The 27,281-nt window shown below is 42.4% G+C and overlaps 1 protein-coding gene across 1 annotated transcript; it reads right to left on the reverse strand.

Annotated features, from left to right (window-relative positions):
• Positions 1–20: 20 nt before the first annotated feature.
• LOC124273741 lies at positions 21–26,673 on the reverse strand. The gene is made up of 3 exons (XM_046709045.1): positions 26,611–26,673; positions 1,823–2,538; positions 21–575 (listed from the first exon to the last, which is right to left on the reverse strand). The coding sequence occupies exons 2-3, from the start codon at positions 2,526–2,528 to the stop codon at positions 25–27; spliced, it is 1,257 nt and encodes a 418-aa protein (XP_046565001.1). The 5' UTR covers positions 2,529–2,538; positions 26,611–26,673; the 3' UTR covers positions 21–24.
• Between the last annotated feature and the right edge of the window lie 608 nt (positions 26,674–27,281).

Here is a 27,281-nt window from a genome sequence, read left to right on the forward strand (position 1 = left end):
TAAAAAGGCAATATGACATCCCTTTCACCACAATCCTTCTTTTTTTAATTCATTTAGGTAACTCAATATTACATTCGCTTTCACTACATTCATTCCAAGGCCGTAATGTTCACCATCAAAACTCATCATTCCGTCAGTCATGTTAAAAGTGTTGAAAAGAGGAACCTTCCAAGGTTTAAGGAAAGTTTCCATTTTGCTATTGTAGCGTTTTACACTCTCATACGATTGCGTCAACACTTTGGGGGACTTCAGGGCACTTGGAGCGTGACTCGCTGCCCACAGAAATTGTGGCCAAAGTCTTTTGCTCTTGCCTATGTAGGACAGTGTTGGTAGTAGAAACTTCTGTTGAACTTCCATATGATTAAAGTGATTGTGTATGCCTATGCCTGTAAAAATGATTGATTTGCTATTTAAATTTGTAACCATTTGTTTCAGATTTCTTCCAAATGATGCAGCGAAGAAGTACTTCAGTTCCAGATGAACAGTGCCATTACAAGCACGGACACTATACTTCAGTTGGAGTCGACACAATTTTTCCGTGAACATATACATTCCGCTACACTCGTTTCGAACATCTGAAAGATAAAATCAACATGAGTCAAGGCAAATAATACACTTGACATATGTCTAGGTTATTTGTTGAGCAGTTGCCTATGAGCACTTAAATGCAAATGGCATTAAGAAACCGACCTCCATTCGTTTGTTACATCCTGGTTCTCTGGGAATGCTTTGGCACAAATGGGCGTTTTTCTTATAAGGGTAATGCTATTTTTGAGGGCATTATCATTTGCAGAAACCCGTGGTCTTCCATTAACTGCCCGACGAAAGAGGGCAGTTGAAAAAGACCGAGGGCTTCTGCAAACGATAATGCCCCCCAATAGCATCACCGTCAATATGCTAAAATACATGGAATTTGTGTTAAAAGAAAAAGGAAACAATGAAGGAATTTGACTGTAAGTTTACTCAAAACCAACTTCTGACGGGGTTGACTGCCCGAATGCAATTGCGTCATCGAACAATTCAAGTGACGTCACAACAGAAAGTGACCATTTAGACCTTGGCCTTTGACAAGACCATAGCCTTCAACATGTCAAACTATGTCAGTGTTCGGTTTTGATCAAACAACAACGTTAATAGTGCAATTGTTAAGGTTAGCACCAACAAGAAAGCCAATATTACCGCTATTTAAAGCGGGAATTCGGGTTGCTTTGACTTGTTTGACCCAGAATATCTGCCAGTCCAAAGCCAATGTCGAATGAACCGTAAGTCCACGCACCCACTATGACGTCACTTGACAACAGAGCTGATAGTGGCCCGTCGTTAAGGTTGAGCGGTCCAATATCATTGCAGCGGCCCGCAAATTTCTGATAATGGGAGGGCCGTTTCATGATAATTCCATGTATTTTAGCTATAATATGACATATACTTTGTTATCGTATTGTGCCTACTTGAGGCCGTCTTGTGCAATCAGTGTGTCAGGGAAGTGTCAGCACAGCATACCCAGGGAAGAAGGTTTACGTTTGTTTCACGTTATTAAAGAAGAATGCATAGAATCTCGAATACATTTTTTGAAAAAAAGAAGAAATAATTTTCAACAAATACACATCGTTTTTCAAATGTAATATGTGAAAGTGTTCATTACATGGGTGTTGTAATAAAAGTATGTAAAGAGTACTTTTCCTTTCATGAGTTTCTGAGTTTCAGTGATACACTTTTATCTGGTCTAATGTTTCCTTCCAAAGTGCCTGTACTATGTAAATGCATTTGTTCCTCAAATTCAAACCGCCAGTACTTATGTGCTCAGTGAATCATTTGAACTTACTCTTTGGTGTGTTAGCATTCATGGCTCCATCTTTCATATTCCCCGTCACAATCAGCAACATAGCTGTATACACATGGCGAACAAGGGAATCCCCCACAAACAGAATGGTGCTGCCATTGAGGATGCTGCAAGCTTCTTGGGGACTGTGTTGCTTGTAGCCATGGCTTGGGTCTGATGGGATCCAGGTGGAATATTCAGCATGTTTCTGGTTCCTCATGTCATAACAATCCGCACACACACATTCCTCCACAGACTTTAAAACACACTTGTTGTTGAAGCAGCAAGGAGTTGTTCCTTTAGGATCACACAAGGCTCTTATCCACTCCGCAGTTTTAGATCCCGTGTGGGTAACGTTTCCACAGAGACCGTCACTCCTTTGATAATTCGAAGGAAAGTTGTAGCGGACATTTACGTTCGAAAGAAAATTCAAAATATCTTTATCTTCCTTTTCAGTCAAAGGTCTTGTTTTCCAGTTTCCGTTCAATAAGTGAGACAGGATACTTGAACGTTGAGCATATGGTGTTATGGGTTTAGGTAAAGAATATACTGACGTTCTGCTTACTGAAAGATACCCCTGGAAAACGTGTCTCGTTACATTGCTCAGCATTTCATAAGTCATCACGTTAGAGCCGTGTTTGTATGTTATAAGAGCTACAAACGACGTCATCACTACCATTAGTGTGAATATCTTCTTGTATGAAGTCATGGTGCCAATTCTGAAACCAAGAAAACATAAGCCAGAGTTAATAAATATACAGGCACAAATTGTAACATTTTTTCTGTTAATGAGAGTCAGATGCTATAAATTCTGTCACGATTGGCCAATCTTACTGACTGACACATCTTGTTGATCTCATCCAACCAATAGTTTCCATGGGGCGTGAAAGGCAGATTGGTTGTGACAATTAAATTTACATGCATGGATCACTGAAAACCAACGATGGCACCAAGGATTCCCGCAAAGGGGAAGCATGTCCTGCCCTTTCTGTTATACCAAACGCTCACACAATTTGCACAAAACTGCACTGTCATTAACTAATTACATTGCTTCAAAAACATTTTAGTTGTTAGTTTCAATGTAATTGTTGTCCTGACCGTCTCCGTGGTGTAGTGGTTAGAGCGTCCGCCCGGAGAGCGGAAGGTCGCGGTTCGATCCCCGACCGCGTCATACCAAAATACGTTAAGATATGGTACTTGTTGGTCCCTGCCTGGCGCTCGGCATTAATGGGTACAACAAGGACTGGTCGGCTCGGAGTCAGTATAATGTGTCTGAGGGGGGTATTCATGCTTCACTGCAGCATGGTATCTCAGTGGGCTAGCACTATAAAACCAGCTTAAGTCTGGGCTAGTACAAGCAGGCGCACATACACATACACACGTATGCACGTCGTCATATGAGCGAAAAACCCAAGTACGACGTAAAACCCAATTTCACCTCACCTCACCTGCTACCGTCACGCTGTCCATATCCAACCCGGGTCTTCAGCGTGACGAGCGGACGCTTTAACCACTAGGCTACCCCACAGCCTTGCTAAGCTTAGTTGGTTAACGAGAACAATCCAAATACCTCGCCCAAAAGTATAAAAAGGCAAATACACCACCCGGATAATACAAATACCAATCTCTCAGCGTCTCGTATGCATATACATGTGTACCCCGCAAATGTTTTCTTAATTTGACGTCGACTTCATTTGTATTCAACAACGCCTTAATGATAGCCTTGTGCGGATAATGATTCTTCGTGGAATTGACGAGTCGGCCCTGTAGCCACACGTCCACTTGAGAGAATAGAAAATGCAGAAATGGCGATTAATGTTCTCGGGATTTTCAGTGACAAAAGTACGGCAACGGTTCAAGAACCTGCTAGATGAGTAGTCTACTAGTGGCTGAGTGGGTTAGACAGCTTACTTTATGTGAATCTGTACTTTACTGAGAAAGTGTAATATATTACATTTTGTTGGGGTTGCCTAAACATCACATTGTTGAGGTTGCCTAAACACCACATTGTTGAGGTTGCCTAAACACCACATTGTTGAGGTTGCCTAAACACCACATTGTTGAGGTTGCCTAAACAACACATTGTTGAGGTTGCCTAAAGACCACATTATTGAGGTCGCCTAAACATCACATTGGTGGGGTTGCCTAAAGACCACATTATTGAGGTTGCCTAAACATCACATTGGTGGGGTTGCCTAAACACCACATTGTTGAGGTTGCTTCAACATCACATTGTTGAGGTTGCCTAAAGATCAAATTGTTGAGGTTGCCTCAACACAACATTGTTGAGGTTGCCTAAACACCACATTGCTGAGGTTGCCTAAACATCACATTGGTGGGGTTACCTAAACACCACATTGTTGAGGTTGCCTAAACACCACATTGTTGGGGTTGTCTAAACACCACATTGTTGAGGTTCCCTAAACATCACATTGTTGAGGTTGCCTAAAGATCAAATTGTTGAGGTTGCCTCAACACAACATTGTTGAGGTTGCCTAAACACCACATTGCTGAGGTTGCCTAAACATCACATTGGTGGGGTTACCTAAACACCACATTGTTGAGGTTGCCTAAACACCACATTGTTGGGGTTGTCTAAACACCACATTGTTGAGGTTCCCTAAACACCACAATGTTGAGGTTGCCTAAAGAACACATTGGTGAGGATGACTAAACACCACATTTTCAGGTTGCCCCAAAACCACACTGTTGAGGTTGCCTAAACATCACATTGGTGGGGTTGCCTAAACACCACATTGTTCAGGTTCCCTAAACATCACATTGTTCAGGTTGCCTAAACATGATATGGGTGGGGTTGCCTAAACATCACATAGTTGAGGTTGCCTAAACACCACATTGTTGAGGTTGCCTAACCATCATATTGTTGAGGTTGCCTAAACATCACATTGGTGGGGTTGACTAAACACAACATTGTTGAGGTTGCCTAAACATCACATTGGTGGAGTTACCTCAACACAACACTGTTAAGGTTGCCTCAACACAACATTGTTGAGGTTGCCTAAACATCACATTGTTGAGGTTGCCTAAACACCACATTGTTCAGGTTGCCTAAACATGATATGGGTGGGGTTGCCTGAACATCACATAGTTGAGGTTGCCTAAACACCACATTGTTGAGGTTGCCTAACCATCATATTGTTGAGGTTGCCTAAACATCACATTGTTGGGGTTGCTTAAACACAACATTGTTGAGGTTGCCTAAACATCACATTGGTGGGGTTGCCTAAACCCAACATTGTTGGGGTTGCCTAAACACCACATTGTTGGGGTTGCCTAAACAGCACATTGTTAGGGTTACTTCAGCACCACATTGTTGAGGTTGCCTAAACACCACATTGTTGAGGTTGCCTAAACATCACATTGGTGAGGTTGCCTCAACACCACATTGTTGAGGTTGCCTAAGCATCACATTGGTGGGGTTGCCTCAAGGCCACTTTGTTGAGGTTGCCTAAACAACACATTGGTGGGGTTGCTAAACACCACATTGGTGGGTTTGCCTAAAAACCACATTGGTGGGGTTGCATCAACGCCACATTTTTTAGGTTGCCTATCATCACATTGGTGGGGTTGGCTAAACATCACATTGGTGGGGTTGCTTTAGCACGACATTGTTGAGGTTGCCTAAACATCATGTTGGTCGGTTTGCCTAAACATCATATTGGTTGGGTTGCCTAAACATCACATTGTTGAGGTTGCCTAAACATCACATTCGTGGGGTTGCTTAAACACCACATTGGTGTGGTTGCCTCAACACCACATTGTTGAGGTTGCATAAACACCAGATTGTTCACTTTGAAGAAACACCACATTACTGAGGTTGCCTAAACATCACATTGGTGGGGTTGCCTAAACACCATATTGTTGAGGTTGCCTAAAGACCACATTGTTGAGGTTGCCTAAAGACCACATTGTTGAGGTTGCCTCAACATCACATTGTTGAGGTGGGTTGGTTGCCTAAACACCACATTGGTGAGGTTGCCTAAACATCACATTGGTGGGGTTGCCTAAACACCACATTGTTGAGGTTGCCTAAACATCACATTGTTGAGGTTGCCTAAACACCACATTGTTGAGGTTGCCTAAACACCACATTGTTGGGGTTGCCTAAACATCACATTGTTGGGGTTACCTAAACACCACATTGTTGAGGTTGCCTAAACACCACATTGTTGGGGTTGCCTAAACACCACATTGTTGGGGGTTGCCTAAACACCACATTGTTGAGGGTTGCCTAAACACCACATTGGTGAGGGTTGCTTAAACACCACATTGTTGAGGTTGCCTAAAAACCACATTGTTGAGGGTTGCCTAAACATCACATTGGTGGGGTTGCCTAAACACGCAACATTGTTCAGGTTGCCCTAAACACCACATTGTTCAGGTTGCCTAAACATCATATTGGTGGGGTTGCCTAAACACCACATTGTTGAGGGTTGCCTAAACACCACATTGTTGAGGTTGCCTAAACATCACATTGTTGAGGTTGCCCTAAACACCACATTGTTGGGGTTGCTAAACACAACATTGTTGAGGTTGCCTAAACATCACATTGTTGGGTTGCCTAAACACCAACATTGTTGGGTTGCCTCAACACCACATTGTTGGAGGTTGCCTAAACACCACATTGTTGAGGTTGCCTAAACATCACATTTGTTGGGTTGCCTAAACATGACATTGTTGAGGGTTGCCTCTAAACACCACATAGTTGAGGGTTGCCTTAAACACCACATTGTTGAGGTTGCCTAAACACCACATTGTTGAGGTTGCCTAAACACTAAACACCACATTGTTGGGGTTGCCTAAAGATCAACATTGTTGAGGTTGCCTAAACATCACATTGTTGGGGTTGCCTAAACACCACATTGTTGGGGTTGCCTAAACACCACATTGTTGGTGTTGCTTGCCCATTAAACAACACATTGTTGAGGTTGCCTAAAACACCACATTGTTGAGGTTGCCTAAACATCACATTGTTGGAGGTTGCCTAAACATCACATTGTTGAGGTTGCCTCAGCACCACATTGTTGAGGTTGCCTAAACATCACATTGTTGGGGTTGCCTAAAGGCCACATTGTTGAGGTTGCCTAAACATCACATTGGTGGGGTTGCCTAAATCTACCACATTGTTGGGTTGCCTAAAACCACATTGTTGGGGTTGCATCAACACCACATTTTTGAGGTTGCCTAAACACCACATTGTTGGGGTTGCCTAAACATCACATTGTTGGGGTTGCTTTAACGCCACATTGTTGAGGTTGCCTAAACATCACATTGGTGGGGTTGCCTAAACATCACATTGGTTGGGTTGCCTAAACACCACATTGTTGAGGTTGCCTAAACATCACATTGTTGGGGTTGCCTAAACACCACATTGTTGGGGTTGCCTCAACACCACATTGTTGAGGTTGCCTAAACACCACATTGTTGACTTTGCCTAAACACCACATTGTTGAGGTTGCCTAAACATCACATTGTTGGGGTTGCCTAAACACCACATTGTTGAGGTTGCCTAAACACCACATTGTTGAGGTTGCCTAAAGACCACATTGTTGGGGTTGCCTAAACACCACATTGTTGAGGTTGCCTAAACATCACATTGTTGGGGTTGCCTAAACACCCACATTGGTGGGGTTGCCTAAACACCACATTGTTGAGGTTGCCTAAACATCACATTGGTGGGGTTGCCTAAACATCACATTGGTGAGGTTGCCTAAACACCACATTGTTGAGGTTGCCTAAACAACATTCACATTGTTGAGGTTGCCAAACACATCACATTGTTGAGGTTGCTTAAACATCACATTGGTTGGGTTGCCTAAACACCACATTGTTGAGGTTGCCTAAACACCACATTGTTGGGGTTGCCTAAACACCACATTGTTGGGGTTGCCTAAACACCACATTGTTGAGGTTGCTCTAAAACACCACATTGTTGGGGTTGCCTAAACACCACATTGTTGAGGTTGCCTAAACACCACATTGTTGAGGATTGCCCTAAACACCACATTGTTGAGGTTGCCTAAACACCACATTGTTGAGGTTGCCTAAACACCACATTGTTGAGGTTGCCTAAACACACATTGTTGAGGTTGCCTAAGCACCACATTGTTCAGGCTGCCTAAAACACCACTTTGTTGAGGTTGCCTAAACATCACATTGTTGGGGTTGCCTCAACATCACATTGTTGAGGTTGCCTAAACATCACATTGTTGAGGTTGCCTCAACACCACATTGTTGAGGTTGCCTAAACACCACATTGTTGAGGTTGCCTAAACACCACATTGTTGAGGTTGCCTAAACATCACATTGGTGGGGTTGCCTAAACACCACATTGTTGAGGTTGCCTAAACACCACATTGTTGAGGTTGCCTAAACACCACATTGTTGGGGTTGCTTCAGCACCACATTGTTCGGGTTGCTTTAGCATAAAAAAGTTGAGGTTGCCTAAACACCACATTGTTGGGGTTGCCTAAATATCACATTGTTTGGGTTCCTTCAACACCACATTGTTGAGGTTGCCTAAATATCACATTGTTGAGGTTGCCTAAACACCACATTGCTGGGGTTGCCTAAACACCACATTGTTGGGGTTGCCTAAACACCACATTGGTGGGGTTGCCTAAACACATCACATTGGTGGGGTTGCCTAAACATCACATTGGTGGGGTTGCTTCAGCACCACACTGTTCAGGTTGCCAAAACACCACATTGCTGGGGTTGCCTAAACATCATATTTGTGGGGTTGCCTAAACACCACATTGTTGAGGTTGAATAAACACCATATTGTTGATGTTTCCTAAACATCACATTGGTGGGGTTACCTAAACACAACATTGGTGGGGTTTGCTAAACATCACGTTGTTGAGGTTGCCTAAACACCACATTGTTGAGGTTGCCTAAACATCACATTGGTTGGGTTGCCTAAACGGATCATTGTTGGGGTTGCCTTAACACCACATCAAATTGTTGAGGTTGCCTTAGCATCACATTGTTTGGGTTGTTTCAACACAACATTGTTGATGTTGGCTAAACACCACATTGTTGGGGTTGCCTATACACAACATTGTTGAGGTTGCCTACACACAACACTGTTGAGGTTGCCTAAAGATCACATTGTTGAGGTTGCCTAAACACAACATTGTTGAGGTTGCCTAAACATCACCTTGTTGAGGTTGCCTAAACATCACTTTGGTGGGGTTGCCTCAACACCACATTGATGAGGTTGCCTAAACATCACATTGGTGAGGTTGCCTAAACACCACATTGTTGAGGTTGCCTAAAGACCACATTGTTGAGATTGCCTAAACATCACATTGTTGAGGTTGTCAAATACCACATTGGTGAGGTTGCCTAAACACCACATTTTTGAGGGTGCCCAAACACCACATTGTTCAGGATGCCTAAACACCACATTGTTGAGGTTGCCTAAACCTCACATTGCTGGGGTTGCTTCAGCACCACACTGTTCAGGTTGCCAAAACACCACATTGCTGGGGTTGCCTAAACATCATATTTGTGGGGTTGCCTAAACATCACATTGTTGAGGTTGCCTAAACACCACATTTTTGAGGGTGCCCAAACACCACATTGTTCAGGATGCCTAAACACCACATTGGTGGGGTTACCTAAACACCACATTGTTGAGGTTGCCTAAACCTCACATTGGTGGGGTTGCTTCAGCACCACACTGTTCAGGTTGCCAAAACACCACATTGCTGGGGTTGCCTAAACATCATATTTGTGGGGTTGCCTAAACATCACATTGTTGAGGTTGCCTAAACACCACATTGTTGAGGTTGCCAAAACACCTCATTTTGGAGGTTGCATAAACATCCCATTGGTGGGTTTGCCTAAACACAACATTTGTGGGGTTGCCTAAACATCACGTTGTTGAGGTTGCCTAAACACCACATTGTTGAGGTTGAATAAACACAATATTGTTGATGTTTCCTAAACATCACATTGGTGGGGTTACCTAAACACAACATTGGTGGGGTTTGCTAAACATCACGTTGTTGAGGTTGCCTAAACACCACATTGTTGAGGTTGCCTAAACATCACATTGGTTGGGTTGCCTAAACGGATCACTGTTGGGGTTGCCTTAACACCACATCAAATTGTTGAGGTTGCCTTAGCATCACATTGTTTGGGTTGTTTCAGCACCACATTGTTGGTGTTGTTTCAACACAACATTGTTGATGTTGGCTAAACACCACATTGTTGGGGTTGCCTATACACAACATTGTTGAGGTTGCCTACACACAACACTGTTGAGGTTGCCTAAACATCACCTTGCTGAGGTTGCCTAAACACAACATTGTTGAGGTTGCCTAAACATCACCTTGTTGAGGTTGCCTAAACATCACTTTGGTGGGGTTGCCTCAACACCACATTGATGAGGTTGCCTAAACATCACATTGGTGAGGTTGCCTAAACACCACATTGTTGAGGTTGTCAAATACCACATTGGTGAGGTTGCCTAAACACCACATTTTTGAGGGTGCCCAAACACCACATTGTTCAGGATGCCTAAACGCCACATTGTTGAGGGTTGCCTAAACCTCACATTGCTGGGGTTGCTTCAGCACCACACTGTTCAGGTTGCCAAAACACCACATTGCTGGGGTTGCCTAAACATCATATTTGTGGGGTTGCCTAAACATCACATTGTTGAGGTTGCCTAAACACCACATTGTTGAGGTTGCCAAAACACCTCATTTTGGAGGTTGCATAAACATCCCATTGGTGGGTTTGCCTAAACACAACATTGGTGGGGTTGCCTAAACATCACGTTGTTGAGGTTGCCTAAACACCACATTGTTGAGGTTGAATAAACACCATATTGTTGATGTTTCCTAAACATCACATTGGTGGGGTTACCTAAACACAACATTGGTGGGGTTTGCTAAACATCACGTTGTTGAGGTTGCCTAAACACCACATTGTTGAGGTTGCCTAAACATCACATTGGTTGGGTTGCCTAAACGGATCATTGTTGGGGTTGCCTTAACACCACATCAAATTGTTGAGGTTGCCTTAGCATCACATTGTTTGGGTTGTTTCAGCACCACATTGTTGGTGTTGTTTCAACACAACATTGTTGATGTTGGCTAAACACCACATTGTTGGGGTTGCCTATACACAACATTGTTGAGGTTGCCTACACACAACACTGTTGAGGTTGCCTAAAGATCACATTGTTGAGGTTGCCTAAACACAACATTGTTGAGGTTGCGTAAACATCACATTGTTGAGGTTGCCTAAACATCACATTGGTGAGGTTGCCTAAACACCTCATTGTTGAGGTTGCCTAAACACCACATCGTTGAGGTTGCCTAAACATCACATTGATGGGGTTGCTTACCAACAATATTGTTGAGGTTGCCTAAACATCACATTCTTCAGGTTGCCAAAAATTCACATTGTTGAGGTTGTCTAAACACCACATTGTAGAGGTTGCCTTAACATCATATTGGTGGGGTTGCAAAACATCACACTGTTGAGGTTGCCTAAACACAAGATTGTTGAGGTTGCCTAAACATCACCTTGTTGAGGTTGCCTAAACATCACTTTGGTGGGGTTGCATCAGCACCACATTGTTGAGGTTGCCTAAACATCACATTGGTGAGGTTGCCTAAGCACCACATTGTTGAGGAGGTGCCTAAAGACCACATTGTTGAGATTGCCTAAACATCACATTGTTGAGGTTGTCAAATACCACATTGGTGAGGTTGCCTAAACACCACATTTTTGAGGGTGCCCAAACACCACATTGTTCAGGATGCCTAAACACCACATTGTTGAGGTTGCCTAAACCTCACATTGCTGGGGTTGCTTCAGCACCACACTGTTCAGGTTGCCAAAACACCACATTGCTGGGGTTGCCTAAACATCATATTTGTGGGGTTGCCTAAACATCACATTGTTGAGGTTGCCTAAACACCACATTGTTGAGGTTGCCAAAACACCTCATTTTGGAGGTTGCATAAACATCCCATTGGTGGGTTTGCCTAAACACAACATTGGTGGGGTTGCCTAAACATCACGTTGTTGAGGTTGCCTAAACACCACATTGTTGAGGTTGAATAAACACCATATTGTTGATGTTTCCTAAACATCACATTGGTGGGGTTACCTAAACACAACATTGGTGGGGTTTGCTAAACATCACGTTGTTGAGGTTGACTAAACACCACATTGTTGAGGTTGCCTAAACATCACATTGGTTGGGTTGCCTAAACGGATCATTGTTGGGGTTGCCTTAACACCACATCAAATTGTTGAGGTTGCCTTAGCATCACATTGTTTGGGTTGTTTCAGCACCACATTGTTGGTGTTGTTTCAACACAACATTGTTGATGTTGGCTAAACACCACATTGTTGGGGTTGCCTATACACAACATTGTTGAGGTTGCCTACACACAACACTGTTGAGGTTGCCTAAAGATCACATTGTTGAGGTTGCCTAAACACAACATTGTTGAGGTTGCGTAAACATCACATTGTTGAGGTTGCCTAAACATCACATTGGTGAGGTTGCCTAAACACCTCATTGTTGAGGATGCCTAAACACCACATCGTTGAGGTTGCCTAAACATCACCTTGTTGAGGTTGCCTAAACATCACTTTGGTGGGGTTGCCTCAGCACCACATTGTTGAGGTTGCCTAAACATCACATTGGTGAGGTTGCCTAAGCACCACATTGTTGAGGTTGCCTAAAGACCACATTGTTGAGATTGCCTAAACATCACATTGTTGAGGTTGTCAAATACCACATTGGTGAGGTTGCCTAAACACCACATTTTTGAGGGTGCCCAAACACCACATTGTTCAGGATGCCTAAACACCACATTGTTGAGGTTGCCTAAACCTCACATTGCTGGGGTTGCTTCAGCACCACACTGTTCAGGTTGCCAAAACACCACATTGCTGGGGTTGCCTAAACATCATATTTGTGGGGTTGCCTAAACATCACATTGTTGAGGTTGCCTAAACACCACATTGTTGAGGTTGCCAAAACACCTCATTTTGGAGGTTGCATAAACATCCCATTGGTGGGTTTGCCTAAACACAACATTGGTGGGGTTGCCTAAACATCACGTTGTTGAGGTTGCCTAAACACCACATTGTTGAGGTTGAATAAACGACATATTGTTGATGTTTCCTAAACATCACATTGGTGGGGTTACCTAAACACAACATTGGTGGGGTTTGCTAAACATCACGTTGTTGAGGTTGCCTAAACACCACATTGTTGAGGTTGCCTAAACATCACATTGGTTGGGTTGCCTAAACGGATCATTGTTGGGGTTGCCTTAACACCACATCAAATTGTTGAGGTTGCCTTAGCATCACATTGTTTGGGTTGTTTCAGCACCACATTGTTGGTGTTGTTTCAACACAACATTGTTGATGTTGGCTAAACACCACATTGTTGGGGTTGCCTATACAAAACATTGTTGAGGTTGCCTACACACAACACTGTTGAGGTTGCCTAAAGATCACATTGTTGAGGTTGCCTAAACACAACATTGTTGAGGTTGCGTAAACATCACATTGTTGAGGTTGCCTAAACATCACATTGGTGAGGTTGCCTAAACACCTCATTGTTGAGGATGCCTAAACACCACATCGTTGAGGTTGCCTAAACATCACCTTGTTGAGGTTGCCTACACACAACACTGTTGAGGTTGCCTAAAGATCACATTGTTGAGGTTGCCTAAACACAACATTGTTGAGGTTGCCTAAACATCACCTTGTTGAGGTTGCCTAAACATCACTTTGGTGGGGTTGCCTCAACACCACATTGATGAGGTTGCCTAAACATCACATTGGTGAGGTTGCCTAAACATCACATTGTTGAGGTTGTCAAATACCACATTGGTGAGGTTGCCTAAACACCACATTTTTGAGGGTGCCCAAACACCACATTGTTCAGGATGCCTAAACACCACATTGTTGGGGTTGCCTAAACCTCACATTGCTGGGGTTGCTTCAGCACCACACTGTTCAGGTTGCCAAAACACCACATTGCTGGGGTTGCCTAGACATCATATTTGTGGGGTTGCCTCAACATCACATTGTTGAGGTTGCCTAAACACCACATTGTTGAGGTTGCCAAAACACCTCATTTTGGAGGTTGCATAAACATCCCATTGGTGGGTTTGCCTAAACTAAACATCGGTGGGGTTGCCTAAACATCACGTTGTTGAGGTTGCCTAAACACCACATTGTTGAGGTTGAATAAACACCATATTGTTGATGTTTCCTAAACATCACATTGGTGGGGTTACCTAAACACAACATTGGTGGGGTTTGCTAAACATCACGTTGTTGAGGTTGCCTAAACACCACATTGTTGAGGTTGCCTAAACATCACATTGGTTGGGTTGCCTAAACGGATCACTGTTGGGGTTGCCTTAACACCACATCAAATTGTTGAGGTTGCCTTAGCATCACATTGTTTGGGTTGTTTCAGCACCACATTGTTGGTGTTGTTTCAACACAACATTGTTGATGTTGGCTAAACACCACATTGTTGGGGTTGCCTATACACAACATTGTTGAGGTTGCCTACACACAACACTGTTGAGGTTGCCTAAAGATCACATTGTTGAGGTTGCCTAAACACAACATTGTTGAGGTTGCGTAAACATCACATTGTTGAGGTTGCCTAAACATCACATTGGTGAGGTTGCCTAAACACCTCATTGTTGAGGTTGCCTAAACACCACATCGTTGAGGTTGCCTAAACATCACATTGATGGGGTTGCTTACCAACAATATTGTTGAGGTTGCCTAAACATCACATTCTTCAGGTTGCCAAAAATTCACATTGTTGAGGTTGTCTAAACACCACATTGTAGAGGTTGCCTTAACATCATATTGGTGGGGTTGCAAAACATCACACTGTTGAGGTTGCCTAAACACAAGATTGTTGAGGTTGCCTAAACATCACCTTGTTGAGGTTGCCTAAACATCACTTTGGTGGGGTTGCCTCAGCACCACATTGTTGAGGTTGCCTAAACATCACATTGGTGAGGTTGCCTAAGCACCACATTGTTGAGGTTGCCTAAAGACCACATTGTTGAGATTGCCTAAACATCACATTGTTGAGGTTGTCAAATACCACATTGGTGAGGTTGCCTAAACACCACATTTTTGAGGGTGCCCAAACACCACATTGTTCAGGATGCCTAAACACCACATTGTTGAGGTTGCCTAAACCTCACATTGCTGGGGTTGCTTCAGCACCACACTGTTCAGGTTGCCAAAACACCACATTGCTGGGGTTGCCTAAACATCATATTTGTGGGGTTGCCTAAACATCACATTGTTGATGTTGCCAAAACACCTCATTTTGGAGGTTGCATAAACATCCCATTGGTGGGTTTGCCTAAACACAACATTGGTGGGGTTGCCTAAACATCACGTTGTTGAGGTTGCCTAAACACCACATTGTTGAGGTTGAATAAACACCATATTGTTGATGTTTCCTAAACATCACATTGGTGGGGTTACCTAAACACAACATTGGTGGGGTTTGCTAAACATCACGTTGTTGAGGTTGCCTAAACACCACATTGTTGAGGTTGCCTAAACATCACATTGGTTGGGTTGCCTAAACGGATCATTGTTGGGGTTGCCTTAACACCACATCAAATTGTTGAGGTTGCCTTAGCATCACATTGTTTGGGTTGTTTCAGCACCACATTGTTGGTGTTGTTTCAACACAACATTGTTGATGTTGGCTAAACACCACATTGTTGGGGTTGCCTATACACAACATTGTTGAGGTTGCCTACACACAACACTGTTGAGGTTGCCTAAAGATCACATTGTTGAGGTTGCCTAAACACAACATTGTTGAGGTTGCGTAAACATCACATTGTTGAGGTTGCCTAAACATCACATTGGTGAGGTTGCCTAAACACCTCATTGTTGAGGATGCCTAAACACCACATCATTGAGGTTGCCTAAACATCACCTTGTTGAGGTTGCCTAAACATCACTTTGGTGGGGTTGCCTCAGCACCACATTGTTGAGGTTGCCTAAACATCACATTGGTGAGGTTGCCTAAGCACCACATTGTTGAGGTTGCCTAAAGACCACATTGTTGAGATTGCCTAAACATCACATTGTTGAGGTTGTCAAATACCACATTGGTGAGGTTGCCTAAACACCACATTTTGAGGGTGCCCAAACACCACATTGTTCAGGATGCCTAAACACCACATTGTTGAGGTTGCCTAAACCTCACATTGCTGGGGTTGCTTCAGCACCACACTGTTCAGGTTGCCAAAACACCACATTGCTGGGGTTGCCTAAACATCATATTTGTGGGGTTGCCTAAACATCACATTGTTGAGGTTGCCTAAACACCACATTGTTGAGGTTGCCAAAACACCTCATTTTGGAGGTTGCATAAACATCCCATTGGTGGGTTTGCCTAAACACAACATTGGTGGGGTTGCCTAAACATCACGTTGTTGAGGTTGCCTAAACACCACATTGTTGAGGTTGAATAAACACCATATTGTTGATGTTTCCTAAACATCACATTGGTGGGGTTACCTAAACACAACATTGGTGGGGTTTGCTAAACATCACGTTGTTGAGGTTGCCTAAACACCACATTGTTGAGGTTGCCTAAACATCACATTGGTTGGGTTGCCTAAACGGATCATTGTTGGGGTTGCCTTAACACCACATCAAATTGTTGAGGTTGCCTTAGCATCACATTGTTTAGGCTGTTTCAGCACCACATTGTTGGTGTTGTTTCAACACAACATTGTTGATGTTGGCTAAACACCACATTGTTGGGGTTGCCTATACACAACATTGTTGAGGTTGCCTACACACAACACTGTTGAGGTTGCCTAAAGATCACATTGTTGAGGTTGCCTAAACACAACATTGTTGAGGTTGCGTAAACATCACATTGTTGAGGTTGCCTAAACATCACATTGGTGAGGTTGCCTAAACACCTCATTGTTGAGGATGCCTAAACACCACATCGTTGAGGTTGCCTAAACATCACATTGATGGGGTTGCTTAACAACAATATTGTTGAGGTTGCCTAAACATCACATTCTTCAGGTTGCCAAAAATTCACATTGTTGAGGTTGTCTAAACACCACATTGTTGAGGCTGCCTAAACCTCATATTGGTGGTGTTGCCTCAACACCACATTGTTGAGGTTGCCTTAAGATCATATTGGTGGGGTTGCAAAACATCACACTGTTGAGGTTGCCTAAACACAACATTGTTGAGGTTGCCTAAACATCACCTTGTTGAGGTTGCCTAAACATCACATTGGTGGGGTTGCCGCAACACCACATTGTTGAGGTTGTCTAAACATCACATTGGTTGGGTTCCCTAAACACAACATTGTTGGGGTTGCCTAAACACCACATTGTTGAGGTTGCCTAAACACCACATTGTTGAGGTTGCCTAAACACAACATTCTTGAGGTTGCCTAAACACCACATTGATGAGGGTGCCTCAACATCACATTGTTGATTTTGCCTAAAGATCACATTGTTGAGTGTGCCTAAACATTACATTGGTGGGGTTGTCTAAACACAACATTGGTGGGGTTTGCTAAACATCTCGTTGTTGAGGTTGCCTAAACACCACATTGTTGGTGTTGCCTCAACAGCACATTCTTGGGGTTGCTTCAGCACGACACTGTTGAGGTTGCCTAAACATCACATTGTTGAGGTTGCCTAAACACCACATCGTTGAGGTTGCCTAAAGATCACATTGTTGGGGTTGCTTAAACACAACATTGTTGAGCTTGCCTAAACCTCATATTGTTGAGGTTGCCTAAACATCACATTTGTGGGGTTGACTAAACACAGCATTGTTGAGGTTGCTTAAACATCACATTGTTGAGGTTGCCAAAACAACACATTGTTGGGGTTGCCTAAACATCACATTGGTGGGGCTGACAAAACACAACATTGTTTTGGTTGCTTCAGCACCAAATAGTTGAGGTTGCCTAAACACAACATTGTTGGGGTTGCCTCAACATTACTTTGTTGAGGTTGCCTAAACATCACATTGGTGGGGTTGCATCAAGGCCACATTGTTGAGGTTGCCTCAACACCACATTGTTGAGGTTGCCTAAACACCACATTGTTGAGGTTGCCTAAACATCACATTGGTAGGGTTGCCTAAACACAACATTCTTGAGGTTGCCTAAACATCACATTGGTTGGGTTGCCTAAACACAACATTGTTGGGGTTGCCTAAACACCACATTGTTGAGGTTGCCTAAACACCACATTGTTAGGGATGTTTCAGCACCGCATTGTTGAGGTTGCCAAAACACCACATTGTTGAGGTTGCCTAAACATCACATTCTTTGGGTTGCTTCAGCACCACATTTTTGGGGTGCTTCAGAACCAAATAGTTGAGGTTGACTAAACACAACATTGTTGAGGTTGCCTAAACACAACATTCTTGAGGTTGCCTAAACACCACATTGATGAGGGTGCCTCAACACCACATTGTTGAGGTTGCCTAAAGATCACATTGTTGAGTGTGCCTAAACATCACATTGGTGGGGTTGTCTAAACACAACATTGGTGGGGTTTGCTAAACATCACGTTGTTGAGGTTGCCTAAACACCACATTGTTGGTGTTGCCTCAACAGCACATTGTTGGGGTTGCTTCAGCACCACACTGTTGAGGTTGCCTAAACACCACATTGTTAAGGTTGTCTAAAGATCACATTTGTGAGGTTGACTAAACACAACATTGTTGAGGTTGCCTAAACACAACATTCTTGAGGTTGCCTAAACATCACATTGGTGGGGTTGACAAAACACCACATTGTTGAGGTTGTCTAAACATCACATTTGTGAGGTTGCCTAAACACCACATTGTTGAGGTTGCCTAAACACCACATCGTTGAGGTTGCCTAAACATCACATTGTTGGGGTTGCTTAAACACAACATTGTGGAGCTTGCCTAAACCTCATATTGTTGAGGTTGCCTAAACACCACATTGTTGAGGTTGCCTAAACATCACATTGGTGGGGTTGACTAAACACAGCATTGTTGAGGTTGCTTTAACATCACATTGTTGAGGTTGCCAAAACAACACATTGTTGGGGTTGCCTAAACATCACATTGGTGGGGCTGACAAAACACAACATTGTTGAGGTTGCCTAAAGATCACATTGTTGAGATTTCCAAAACACCACATTGATGGGGTTGCCTAAACCTCACATTGTTGAGGTTGCCTAAACACCACATTGTTGAGGTTGCCAAAACACCTCATTTTGGAGGTTGCCTAAACATCCCATACGTGGGGTTGCCTAAACACAACATTGTTCGGGTTGCCTAAACATCACGTTGTTGAGGTTGCCAAAACACCACATAGTTGAGGTTGCCTAAACACCATATTGTTGACGTTGCGTAAACATCACATTGGTGGGGTTGCCTAAACACAACATTTGTGGGGTTTGCTAAACATCACGTTGTTGAGGTTGCCGAAACACCACATTGTTGAGATTGACTAAACATCATATTGGTGGGGTTGCCTAAAGATCACATTGTTGGGGCTGCCTAAACACCTCATTGTTGGGGTTGTCTAAACACCACGTCACATTGTTGAGGTTGTCTTAGCATCACATTATTGGGGTTGCTTCAGCACCACATTGTTGGGGTTGTTTCAACACAACATTGTTGAGGTTGCCTAAACACCACATTGTTGGGTTTGCCTAAACAAAACATTGTTGAGGTTGCCTACACACAACACTGTTGAGGTTGCCTAAAGATCACATTGTTGAGGTTGCCTAAACACAACATCGTTGAGGTTGCCTAAACATCACATTGTTGAGGTTGCCTAAACATCACATTGGTGAGGTTGCCTAAACACCTCATTGTTGAGGTTGCCTAAACACCACATCGTTGAGGTTGCCTAAACATCACATTGATTGGGTTGCTTAAACACAACATTGTTGAGGTTGCCTAAACCTCACATTGTTGAGGTTGCCTAAACACAACGTTGTTGAAGTTGCCTAAACATCACATTGTTGAGGTTGCCTAAAATTCACATTCTTGAGGATGCCTAAACACCAACATTGTTGAGGTTGCCTAAACCTCACATTGGTGGGGTTGCCTCAACACCACATTGTTGAGGTTGTCTAAACATCATATTGGTGGGGTTGCAAAACATCACACTGTTGAGGTTGCGTAAACGTCACATTGGCGGGGTTGCCAAAACACAACATTGTTCAGGTTGCCTCAACACCACATTGGTTGTGTTGCTTAAACGCAACATTGTTGGGGATGCCTAAACACCACATTGTTAGGGATGTTTCAGCACCACATTGTTGAGGTTGCCAAAACACCACATTGTTGAGGTTGCCTAAACATCACATTCTTTGGGTTGCTTCAGCACCACATTTTTTGGGGTGCTTCAGAACCAAATAGTTGAGGTTAATTAAACACCACATTGATGAGGGTGCCTCAACACCACATTGGTGGGGTTGTCTAAACACAACATTGGTGGGGTTTGCTAAACATCACGTTGTTGAGGTTGCCTAAACACCACATTGTTGGTGTTGCCTCAACAGCACATTGTTGGGGTTGCTTCAGCACCACACTGTTGAGGTTGCCTAAACACCACATTGTTGAGGTTGTCTAAACATCACATTGTTGTGGTTGCTTCAGCACCACACTGTTGAGGTTGCCTAAACACCACATTGTTGAGGTTGTCTAAACATCACAGTTGTGAGGTTGCCTAAACACCACATTGTTGAGGTTGCCTAAACACCACATCGTTGAGGTTGCCTAAACATCACATTGTTGGGGTTGCTTAAACACAACATTGTTGAGCTTGCCTAAACCTCATATTGTTGAGGTTGCCTAAACATCACATTGTTGAGGTTGCCTAAACATCACATTGGTGGGGTTGCCAAAACAGAACATTGTTGAGGTTGCCTCAACATCACATTGGTTGGGTTGCTTAAACGCAACATTGTTGGGGTTGCCTAAACATCACATTGTTGAGGTTGCCTAAACACCACATTGTTAGGGATGTTTCAGCACCACATTGTTGAGGTTGCCAAAACACCACATTGTTGAGGTTGCCTAAACATCACATTCTTTGGGTTGCTTGAACACCACATTTTTTGGGGTGCTTCAGAACCAAATAGTTGAGGTTGCCTAAACACAACATTGTTGAGGTTGCCTAAACACAACATTCTTGAGGTTGCCTAAACACCACATTGATGAGGGTGCCTCAACACCACATTGTTGAGGTTGCCTAAAGATCACATTGTTGAGTGTGCCTAAACATCACATTGGTGGGGTTGTCTAAACACAACATTGGTGAGGTTTCCTAAACATCACGTTGTTGAGGTTGCCTAAACACCACATTGTTGGTGTTGCCTCAACAGCACATTGTTGGGGTTGCTTCAGCACCACACTGTTGAGGTTGCCTAAACACCACATTGTTGAGGTTGTCTAAACATCACATTTGTGAGGTTGCCTAAACACCACATTGTTGAGGTTGCCTAAACACCACATCGTTGAGGCTGCCTAAACCTCATATTGTTGAGGTTGCCTAAACACCACATTGTTGAGGTTGTCTAAACATCACATTGGTGGGCCTGAGAAAACACAACATTGTTGAGGTTGCCTAAAGATCACATTGTTGAGATTTCCAAAACACCACATTGTTGGGGTTGCCTAAACCTCACATTGTTGAGGTTGCCTAAACACCACATTGTTGAGGTTGCCAAAACACCTCATTTTGGAGGTTGCCTAAACATCCCATACGTGGGGTTGCCTAAACACAACATTGTTCGGGTTGCCTAAACATCACGTTGTTGAGGTTGCCTAAACACCACATAGTTGAGGTTGCCTAAACACCATATTGTTGACGTTGCGTAAACATCACATTGGTGGGGTTGCCTAAACACAACATTTGTGGGGTTTGCTAAACATCACGTTGTTGAGGTTGCCGAAACACCACATTGTTGAGATTGACTAAACATCATATTGGTGGGGTTGCCTAAAGATCACATTGTTGGGGCTGCCTAAACACCTCATTGTTGGGGTTGTCTAAACACCACGTCACATTGTTGAGGTTGTCTTAGCATCACATTATTGGGGTTGCTTCAGCACCACATTGTTGGGGTTGTTTCAACACAACATTGTTGAGTTTGCCTAAACACCCCTTTTTCGGGTTTCCTAAACAAAACATTGTTGAGGTTGCCTACACACAACACTGTTGAGGTTGCCTAAAGATCACATTGTTGAGGTTGCCTAAACACAACATCGTTGAGGTTGCCTAAACATCACATTGTTGAGGTTGCCTAAACATCACATTGGTGAGGTTGCCTAAACACCTCATTGTTGAGGTTGCCTAAACACCACATCGTTGAGGTTGCCTAAACATCACATTGATTGGGTTGCTTAAACACAACATTGTTGAGGTTGCCTAAACCTCACATTGTTGAGGTTGCCTAAACACAACGTTGTTGAAGTTGCCTAAACATCACATTGTTGAGGTTGCCTAAAATTCACATTCTTGAGGATGCCTAAACACCAACATTGTTGAGGTTGCCTAAACCTCACATTGGTGGGGTTGCCTCAACACCACATTGTTGAGGTTGTCTAAACATCATATTGGTGGGGTTGCAAAACATCACACTGTTGAGGTTGCGTAAACGTCACATTGGCGGGGTTGCCAAAACACAACATTGTTAAGGTTGCCTCAACACCACATTGGTTGTGTTGCTTAAACGCAACATTGTTGGGGTTGCTTAAACACAACATTGTTGAGCTTGCCTAAACCTCATATTGTTGAGGTTGCCTAAACATCACATTGTTGAGGTTGCCTAAACATCACATTGGTGGGGTTGCCAAAACAGAACATTGTTGAGGTTGCCTAAACACCACATTGTTAGGGATGTTTCAGCACCACATTGTTGAGGTTGCCAAAACACCACATTGTTGAGGTTGCCTAAACATCACATTCTTTGGGTTGCTTGAACACCACATTTTTTGGGGTGCTTCAGGACCAAATAGTTGAGGTTGCCTAAACACAACATTGTTGAGGTTGCCTAAACACAACATTCTTGAGGTTGCCTAAACACCACATTGATGAGGGTGCCTCAACACCACATTGTTGAGGTTGCCTAAAGATCACATTGTTGAGTGTGCCTAAACATCACATTGGTGGGGTTGTCTAAACACAACATTGGTGAGGTTTCCTAAACATCACGTTGTTGAGGTTGCCTAAACACCACATTGTTGGTGTTGCCTCAACAGCACATTGTTGGGGTTGCTTCAGCACCACACTGTTGAGGTTGCCTAAACACCACATTGTTGAGGTTGTCTAAACATCACATTTGTGAGGTTGCCTAAACACCACATTGTTGAGGTTGCCTAAACACCACATCGTTGAGGCTGCCTAAACATCACATTGTTGGGGTTGCTTAAACACAACATTGTTGAGCTTGCCCAAACCTCATATTGTTGAGGTTGCCTAAACACCACATTGTTGAGGTTGTCTAAACATCACATTGGTGGGCCTGAGAAAACACAACATTGTTGAGGTTGCCTAAACCTCACATTGTTGAGGTTGCCTAAACACAACGTTGTTGGGGTTGCCTAAACATCACATTGTTGAGGTTGCCTAATATTCACATTGTTGAGGTTGCCTAAACACCACATTGTTGAGGTTGCCAAAACACCTCAGTTTGGAGGTTGCCTAAACATCACATTGGTGGGGTTGCCTAAACACAACATTGTTCGGGTTGCCTAAACATCACCTTGTTGAGGTTGCCTAAACACCACATTGTTGAGGTTGCCTAAACACCATATTGTTGAGGTTGCCTAAACATCACATTGGTGGGGTTGCCTAAACACAACATTGGTGGGGTTGCCTAAACATCACCTCGTTGAGGTTGCCTAAACTCCTCATTGTTGGGGTTGTCTAAACACCACGTCACATTGATGAGGTTGCCTAATCATCACATTGTTGGGGTTGTTTCAACACAACATTGTTGAGGTTGCCTAAACACCACATTGTTGGGGTTGCCTAAACACAACATTGTTGGGGTTACCTAAACACAACATTGTTGAGGTTGCCTACACACAACACTGTTGAGGTTGCCTAAAGATCACATTGTTGAGGTTGCCTAAACACAACATTGTTGAGGTTGCCTAAACATCACATTGTTGAGGTTGCCTAAATATCACATTGGTGGGGTTGCGTAAACATCACATTGGTGGGCTTGCCTAAACATCACATTGGTGGGGTTGTCTAAGGATCACATTGTTGGGGGTGCCTAAACATCACATTGGTAGGGTTTCCTAAACATGAAATTGTTGGGATTGGCTAACCACCACATTATTGCGGTTGCCTAAACATCACATTGTGTTAGGATTGACTGAAGACGACATAGATGGGATTGCCTCAATGGCATTGGATCACAATGTTTGAATATTTACCTAAATCGTCAACAGCTGTAGTCGCATCATGACTATGTGTCTAAATGGTCAATACACTTAGTCATATAATTAATATTTATCTAAATAGTCAGTACGTGTAGTCATATACTGCATATTTATCTAAATAGTCAGTACATGTAGTCATATAATGAATATTTATGTAAATAGCCAATACATGCAGTCATATAATGACTATGTATCTAAATAGTCAGTACGTGTAGTCATATAATGAATATTGATCTAAGTAATCAATACATGGAATCATATAATAACTATTTTTCTAAATAGTCAGTACGTGCAGTCACATAATGAATTATTTTCTAAATAGTCCATTCATGCTGTCACATAATGAATATTTATCTAAATAGTCAATACACGTAGTCATATGTATAATCAATATTTATCTAAATAGTCCATGCATGTAGTTATATAATCAATATTTATCTAAATTGTCAATACATGTAGTTATATAATGAATATTGATCTAAATAGTCAACACATGTAGTCATATAAGGAATATTTATCTAAACTGTCAATATATTTTTTCATGTCATGAATATTGATCTAAATAGTCAATACATGTTGTCATATCATGAATATTGATCTAAATAGTCAATACATGTAGTCATATATCATGAATATTAATCTAAACAGCCAATACATGTAGCCATATAATAAATATTTTTCTAAATAGTCAATACATGTAGTCATATCATGAATATTGATCTATATAGTCAATACATGTAGTCATATCATAAATATTGATCTAAATAGTCAATACATGTAGTCATATCATGAATATTTATCTAAATAGTCAATACATGTAGTCATATAAGGAATATTTATCTAAATAGTCAATACATGTAGTCATATCATGAATATTTGTCTAAATAGTCAATATATGTAGTCATTTAAGGAATATTTATCTAAATAGTCAATACATGTAGCCATATAAGGAATATTTATCTAAATAGTCAATACATGTAGTCAGATAAGGAATATTTTTTCCCCTATCATGAATATTGTTCTAAATAGTCAATACCCGTAATCTTATAATGAACATTGATCTGAATAGTCAATACATGTAGTTATAGAATGAATATTGTTCTGAGTAACCAATACATGTAATTATTATTATTGATCGAAATAGTCAATATATGTAGTTAGATCATAGATATTCATCTAAATAATCTATACACATAGTCATATCAGAATATTTATCGAAAATAGTCAATACATGTACAAGCGCGTCCGGTAATTCTGCGCAGCTGCAATAGCGTACTTCCGTATCGAAGGTAAACATCGCCTTCTACCACATTTACGCTTGAAATCGGGACATTTCTACAAGGGACTGGCTTTTAATCACTAAAGATAGGTAAATAACAGTTACTGACAAATAAAATGACGTTTTCATCGGACTTTTAAACCTTTTTCTTCATCATTCATAATCGGATTTAATATGAAACACTCTTCCTTAAATTGATGAAGCGATCTTTGAAAATAATCTGGCCCTAAAACGCTTCCATACTTCGGATCGCCATCTGGATGTTATGCGCATCAGTTGCTGCGCAGAATTACCGGACAGCAAGCGATGTCGTCAGAACGCCGGTAAAGTCAACCGCATGGCATAATGAAACGTTAGAATCTTATAGTCGTCAATAAAACTTATATTTCTAGGTAAATATGATGCATACCAGCATGTTTAGTCACGTAAACCACAAAAAAATAGTTAGTTTCCGTGTTGCGAACGATGTGCTTAGGTGCGCGGAATTACCGGACGGCATTGTATGATGTCCAAGGTCCCTGCACTAACAAATCCACCCTTTGATTACAACCATTTAAACAAGAGCCATGTTTTATCAAGATCTCAGTCTGCCATTATTACCTTTGGGTTATTAAATTCGTTTGAAACCTACACCAGGTAATACAGATAATACTAGTCCAACTGCATTGACATCCGTGTTGAATATGCAAATGATTTTCGGTCACTGAACCCGCTAGAAAACATTTGACAATACTTATAATAAATACTCTGCTTTGTAACACGTGTACATAGTCACTTGGTTATTGCTCTGTTTCAAATATCTGTAACTGTAGCGGTAACACGATACATATACTTGCTTCAGTACACTGTTTCCTTAACGCCCATGGTGTAATGGTTGCAACCATGATATAGTTCCCCTGAAGTGATATGTTCTAAATGAAAATGAACATTTCTCTTTGTATTTACCAAGCATTACAGGTACAAAGTTATGCTACCGGGACTGTTAAAGCATATTCAATACTCTCACCTGTGAACACAGTTCCGTGTGGTTAGTCCACTTATTTCCAAGCTGTACGTGGCGCACCCGCAAACACCGTTGTCTACCGCACTGGTCACGTGAGCAGATGTTATAACAAGTGTGACCTGTCACCGTGACACTCCCAGCAATATAATTGTATCGATTTGTGTTCTGAAATTCTTCACAGCCAGTTAAAATAACGACTGGTCATTATAAAGGTTTACTAAACATACCCTTTCCTGTGCAATCCCCGAAAGTCCCTAAGGATAGTTGCACAACGCCCACAGATAACTCTTTTCTGGCTTGTTTAAAATACCTCTGGCAACAACAACCATTGTACACCGTGATCATGAAGGGCTGTATGTTCTCGCTTTGTCAACCGGGTCTCTGCGGGTATATGCTGCGGTCTTCTCGTGTCAGTTCTCAATTGTTAGTCTATTTTACAGCATTCTGGTTAGGCCAGTTCAGAATGGTTGAGTGATTTCTAACTACCAGCTGTCACCCCTTCCCTGTGACACTTGGACTGACTGACTGACTGAGTTTAGTTTTACGCCGCTTTTAGCAATATTCCAGCAATATCACGGCGGGGGACACCAGAAATGGGCTTAACACAGTGTGCCCATGTGGGGAATCGAACCCGGGTATTCGGCGTGACGCTGTGACACTTGGAACAGTCCAAG

Source organism: Haliotis rubra, unplaced genomic scaffold (assembly GCF_003918875.1).
Source record: "Haliotis rubra isolate DU_JTF1 unplaced genomic scaffold, ASM391887v1 Scf1835, whole genome shotgun sequence".
In the NCBI taxonomy this organism is placed as follows: Eukaryota; Metazoa; Mollusca; class Gastropoda; order Lepetellida; family Haliotidae; genus Haliotis; species Haliotis rubra.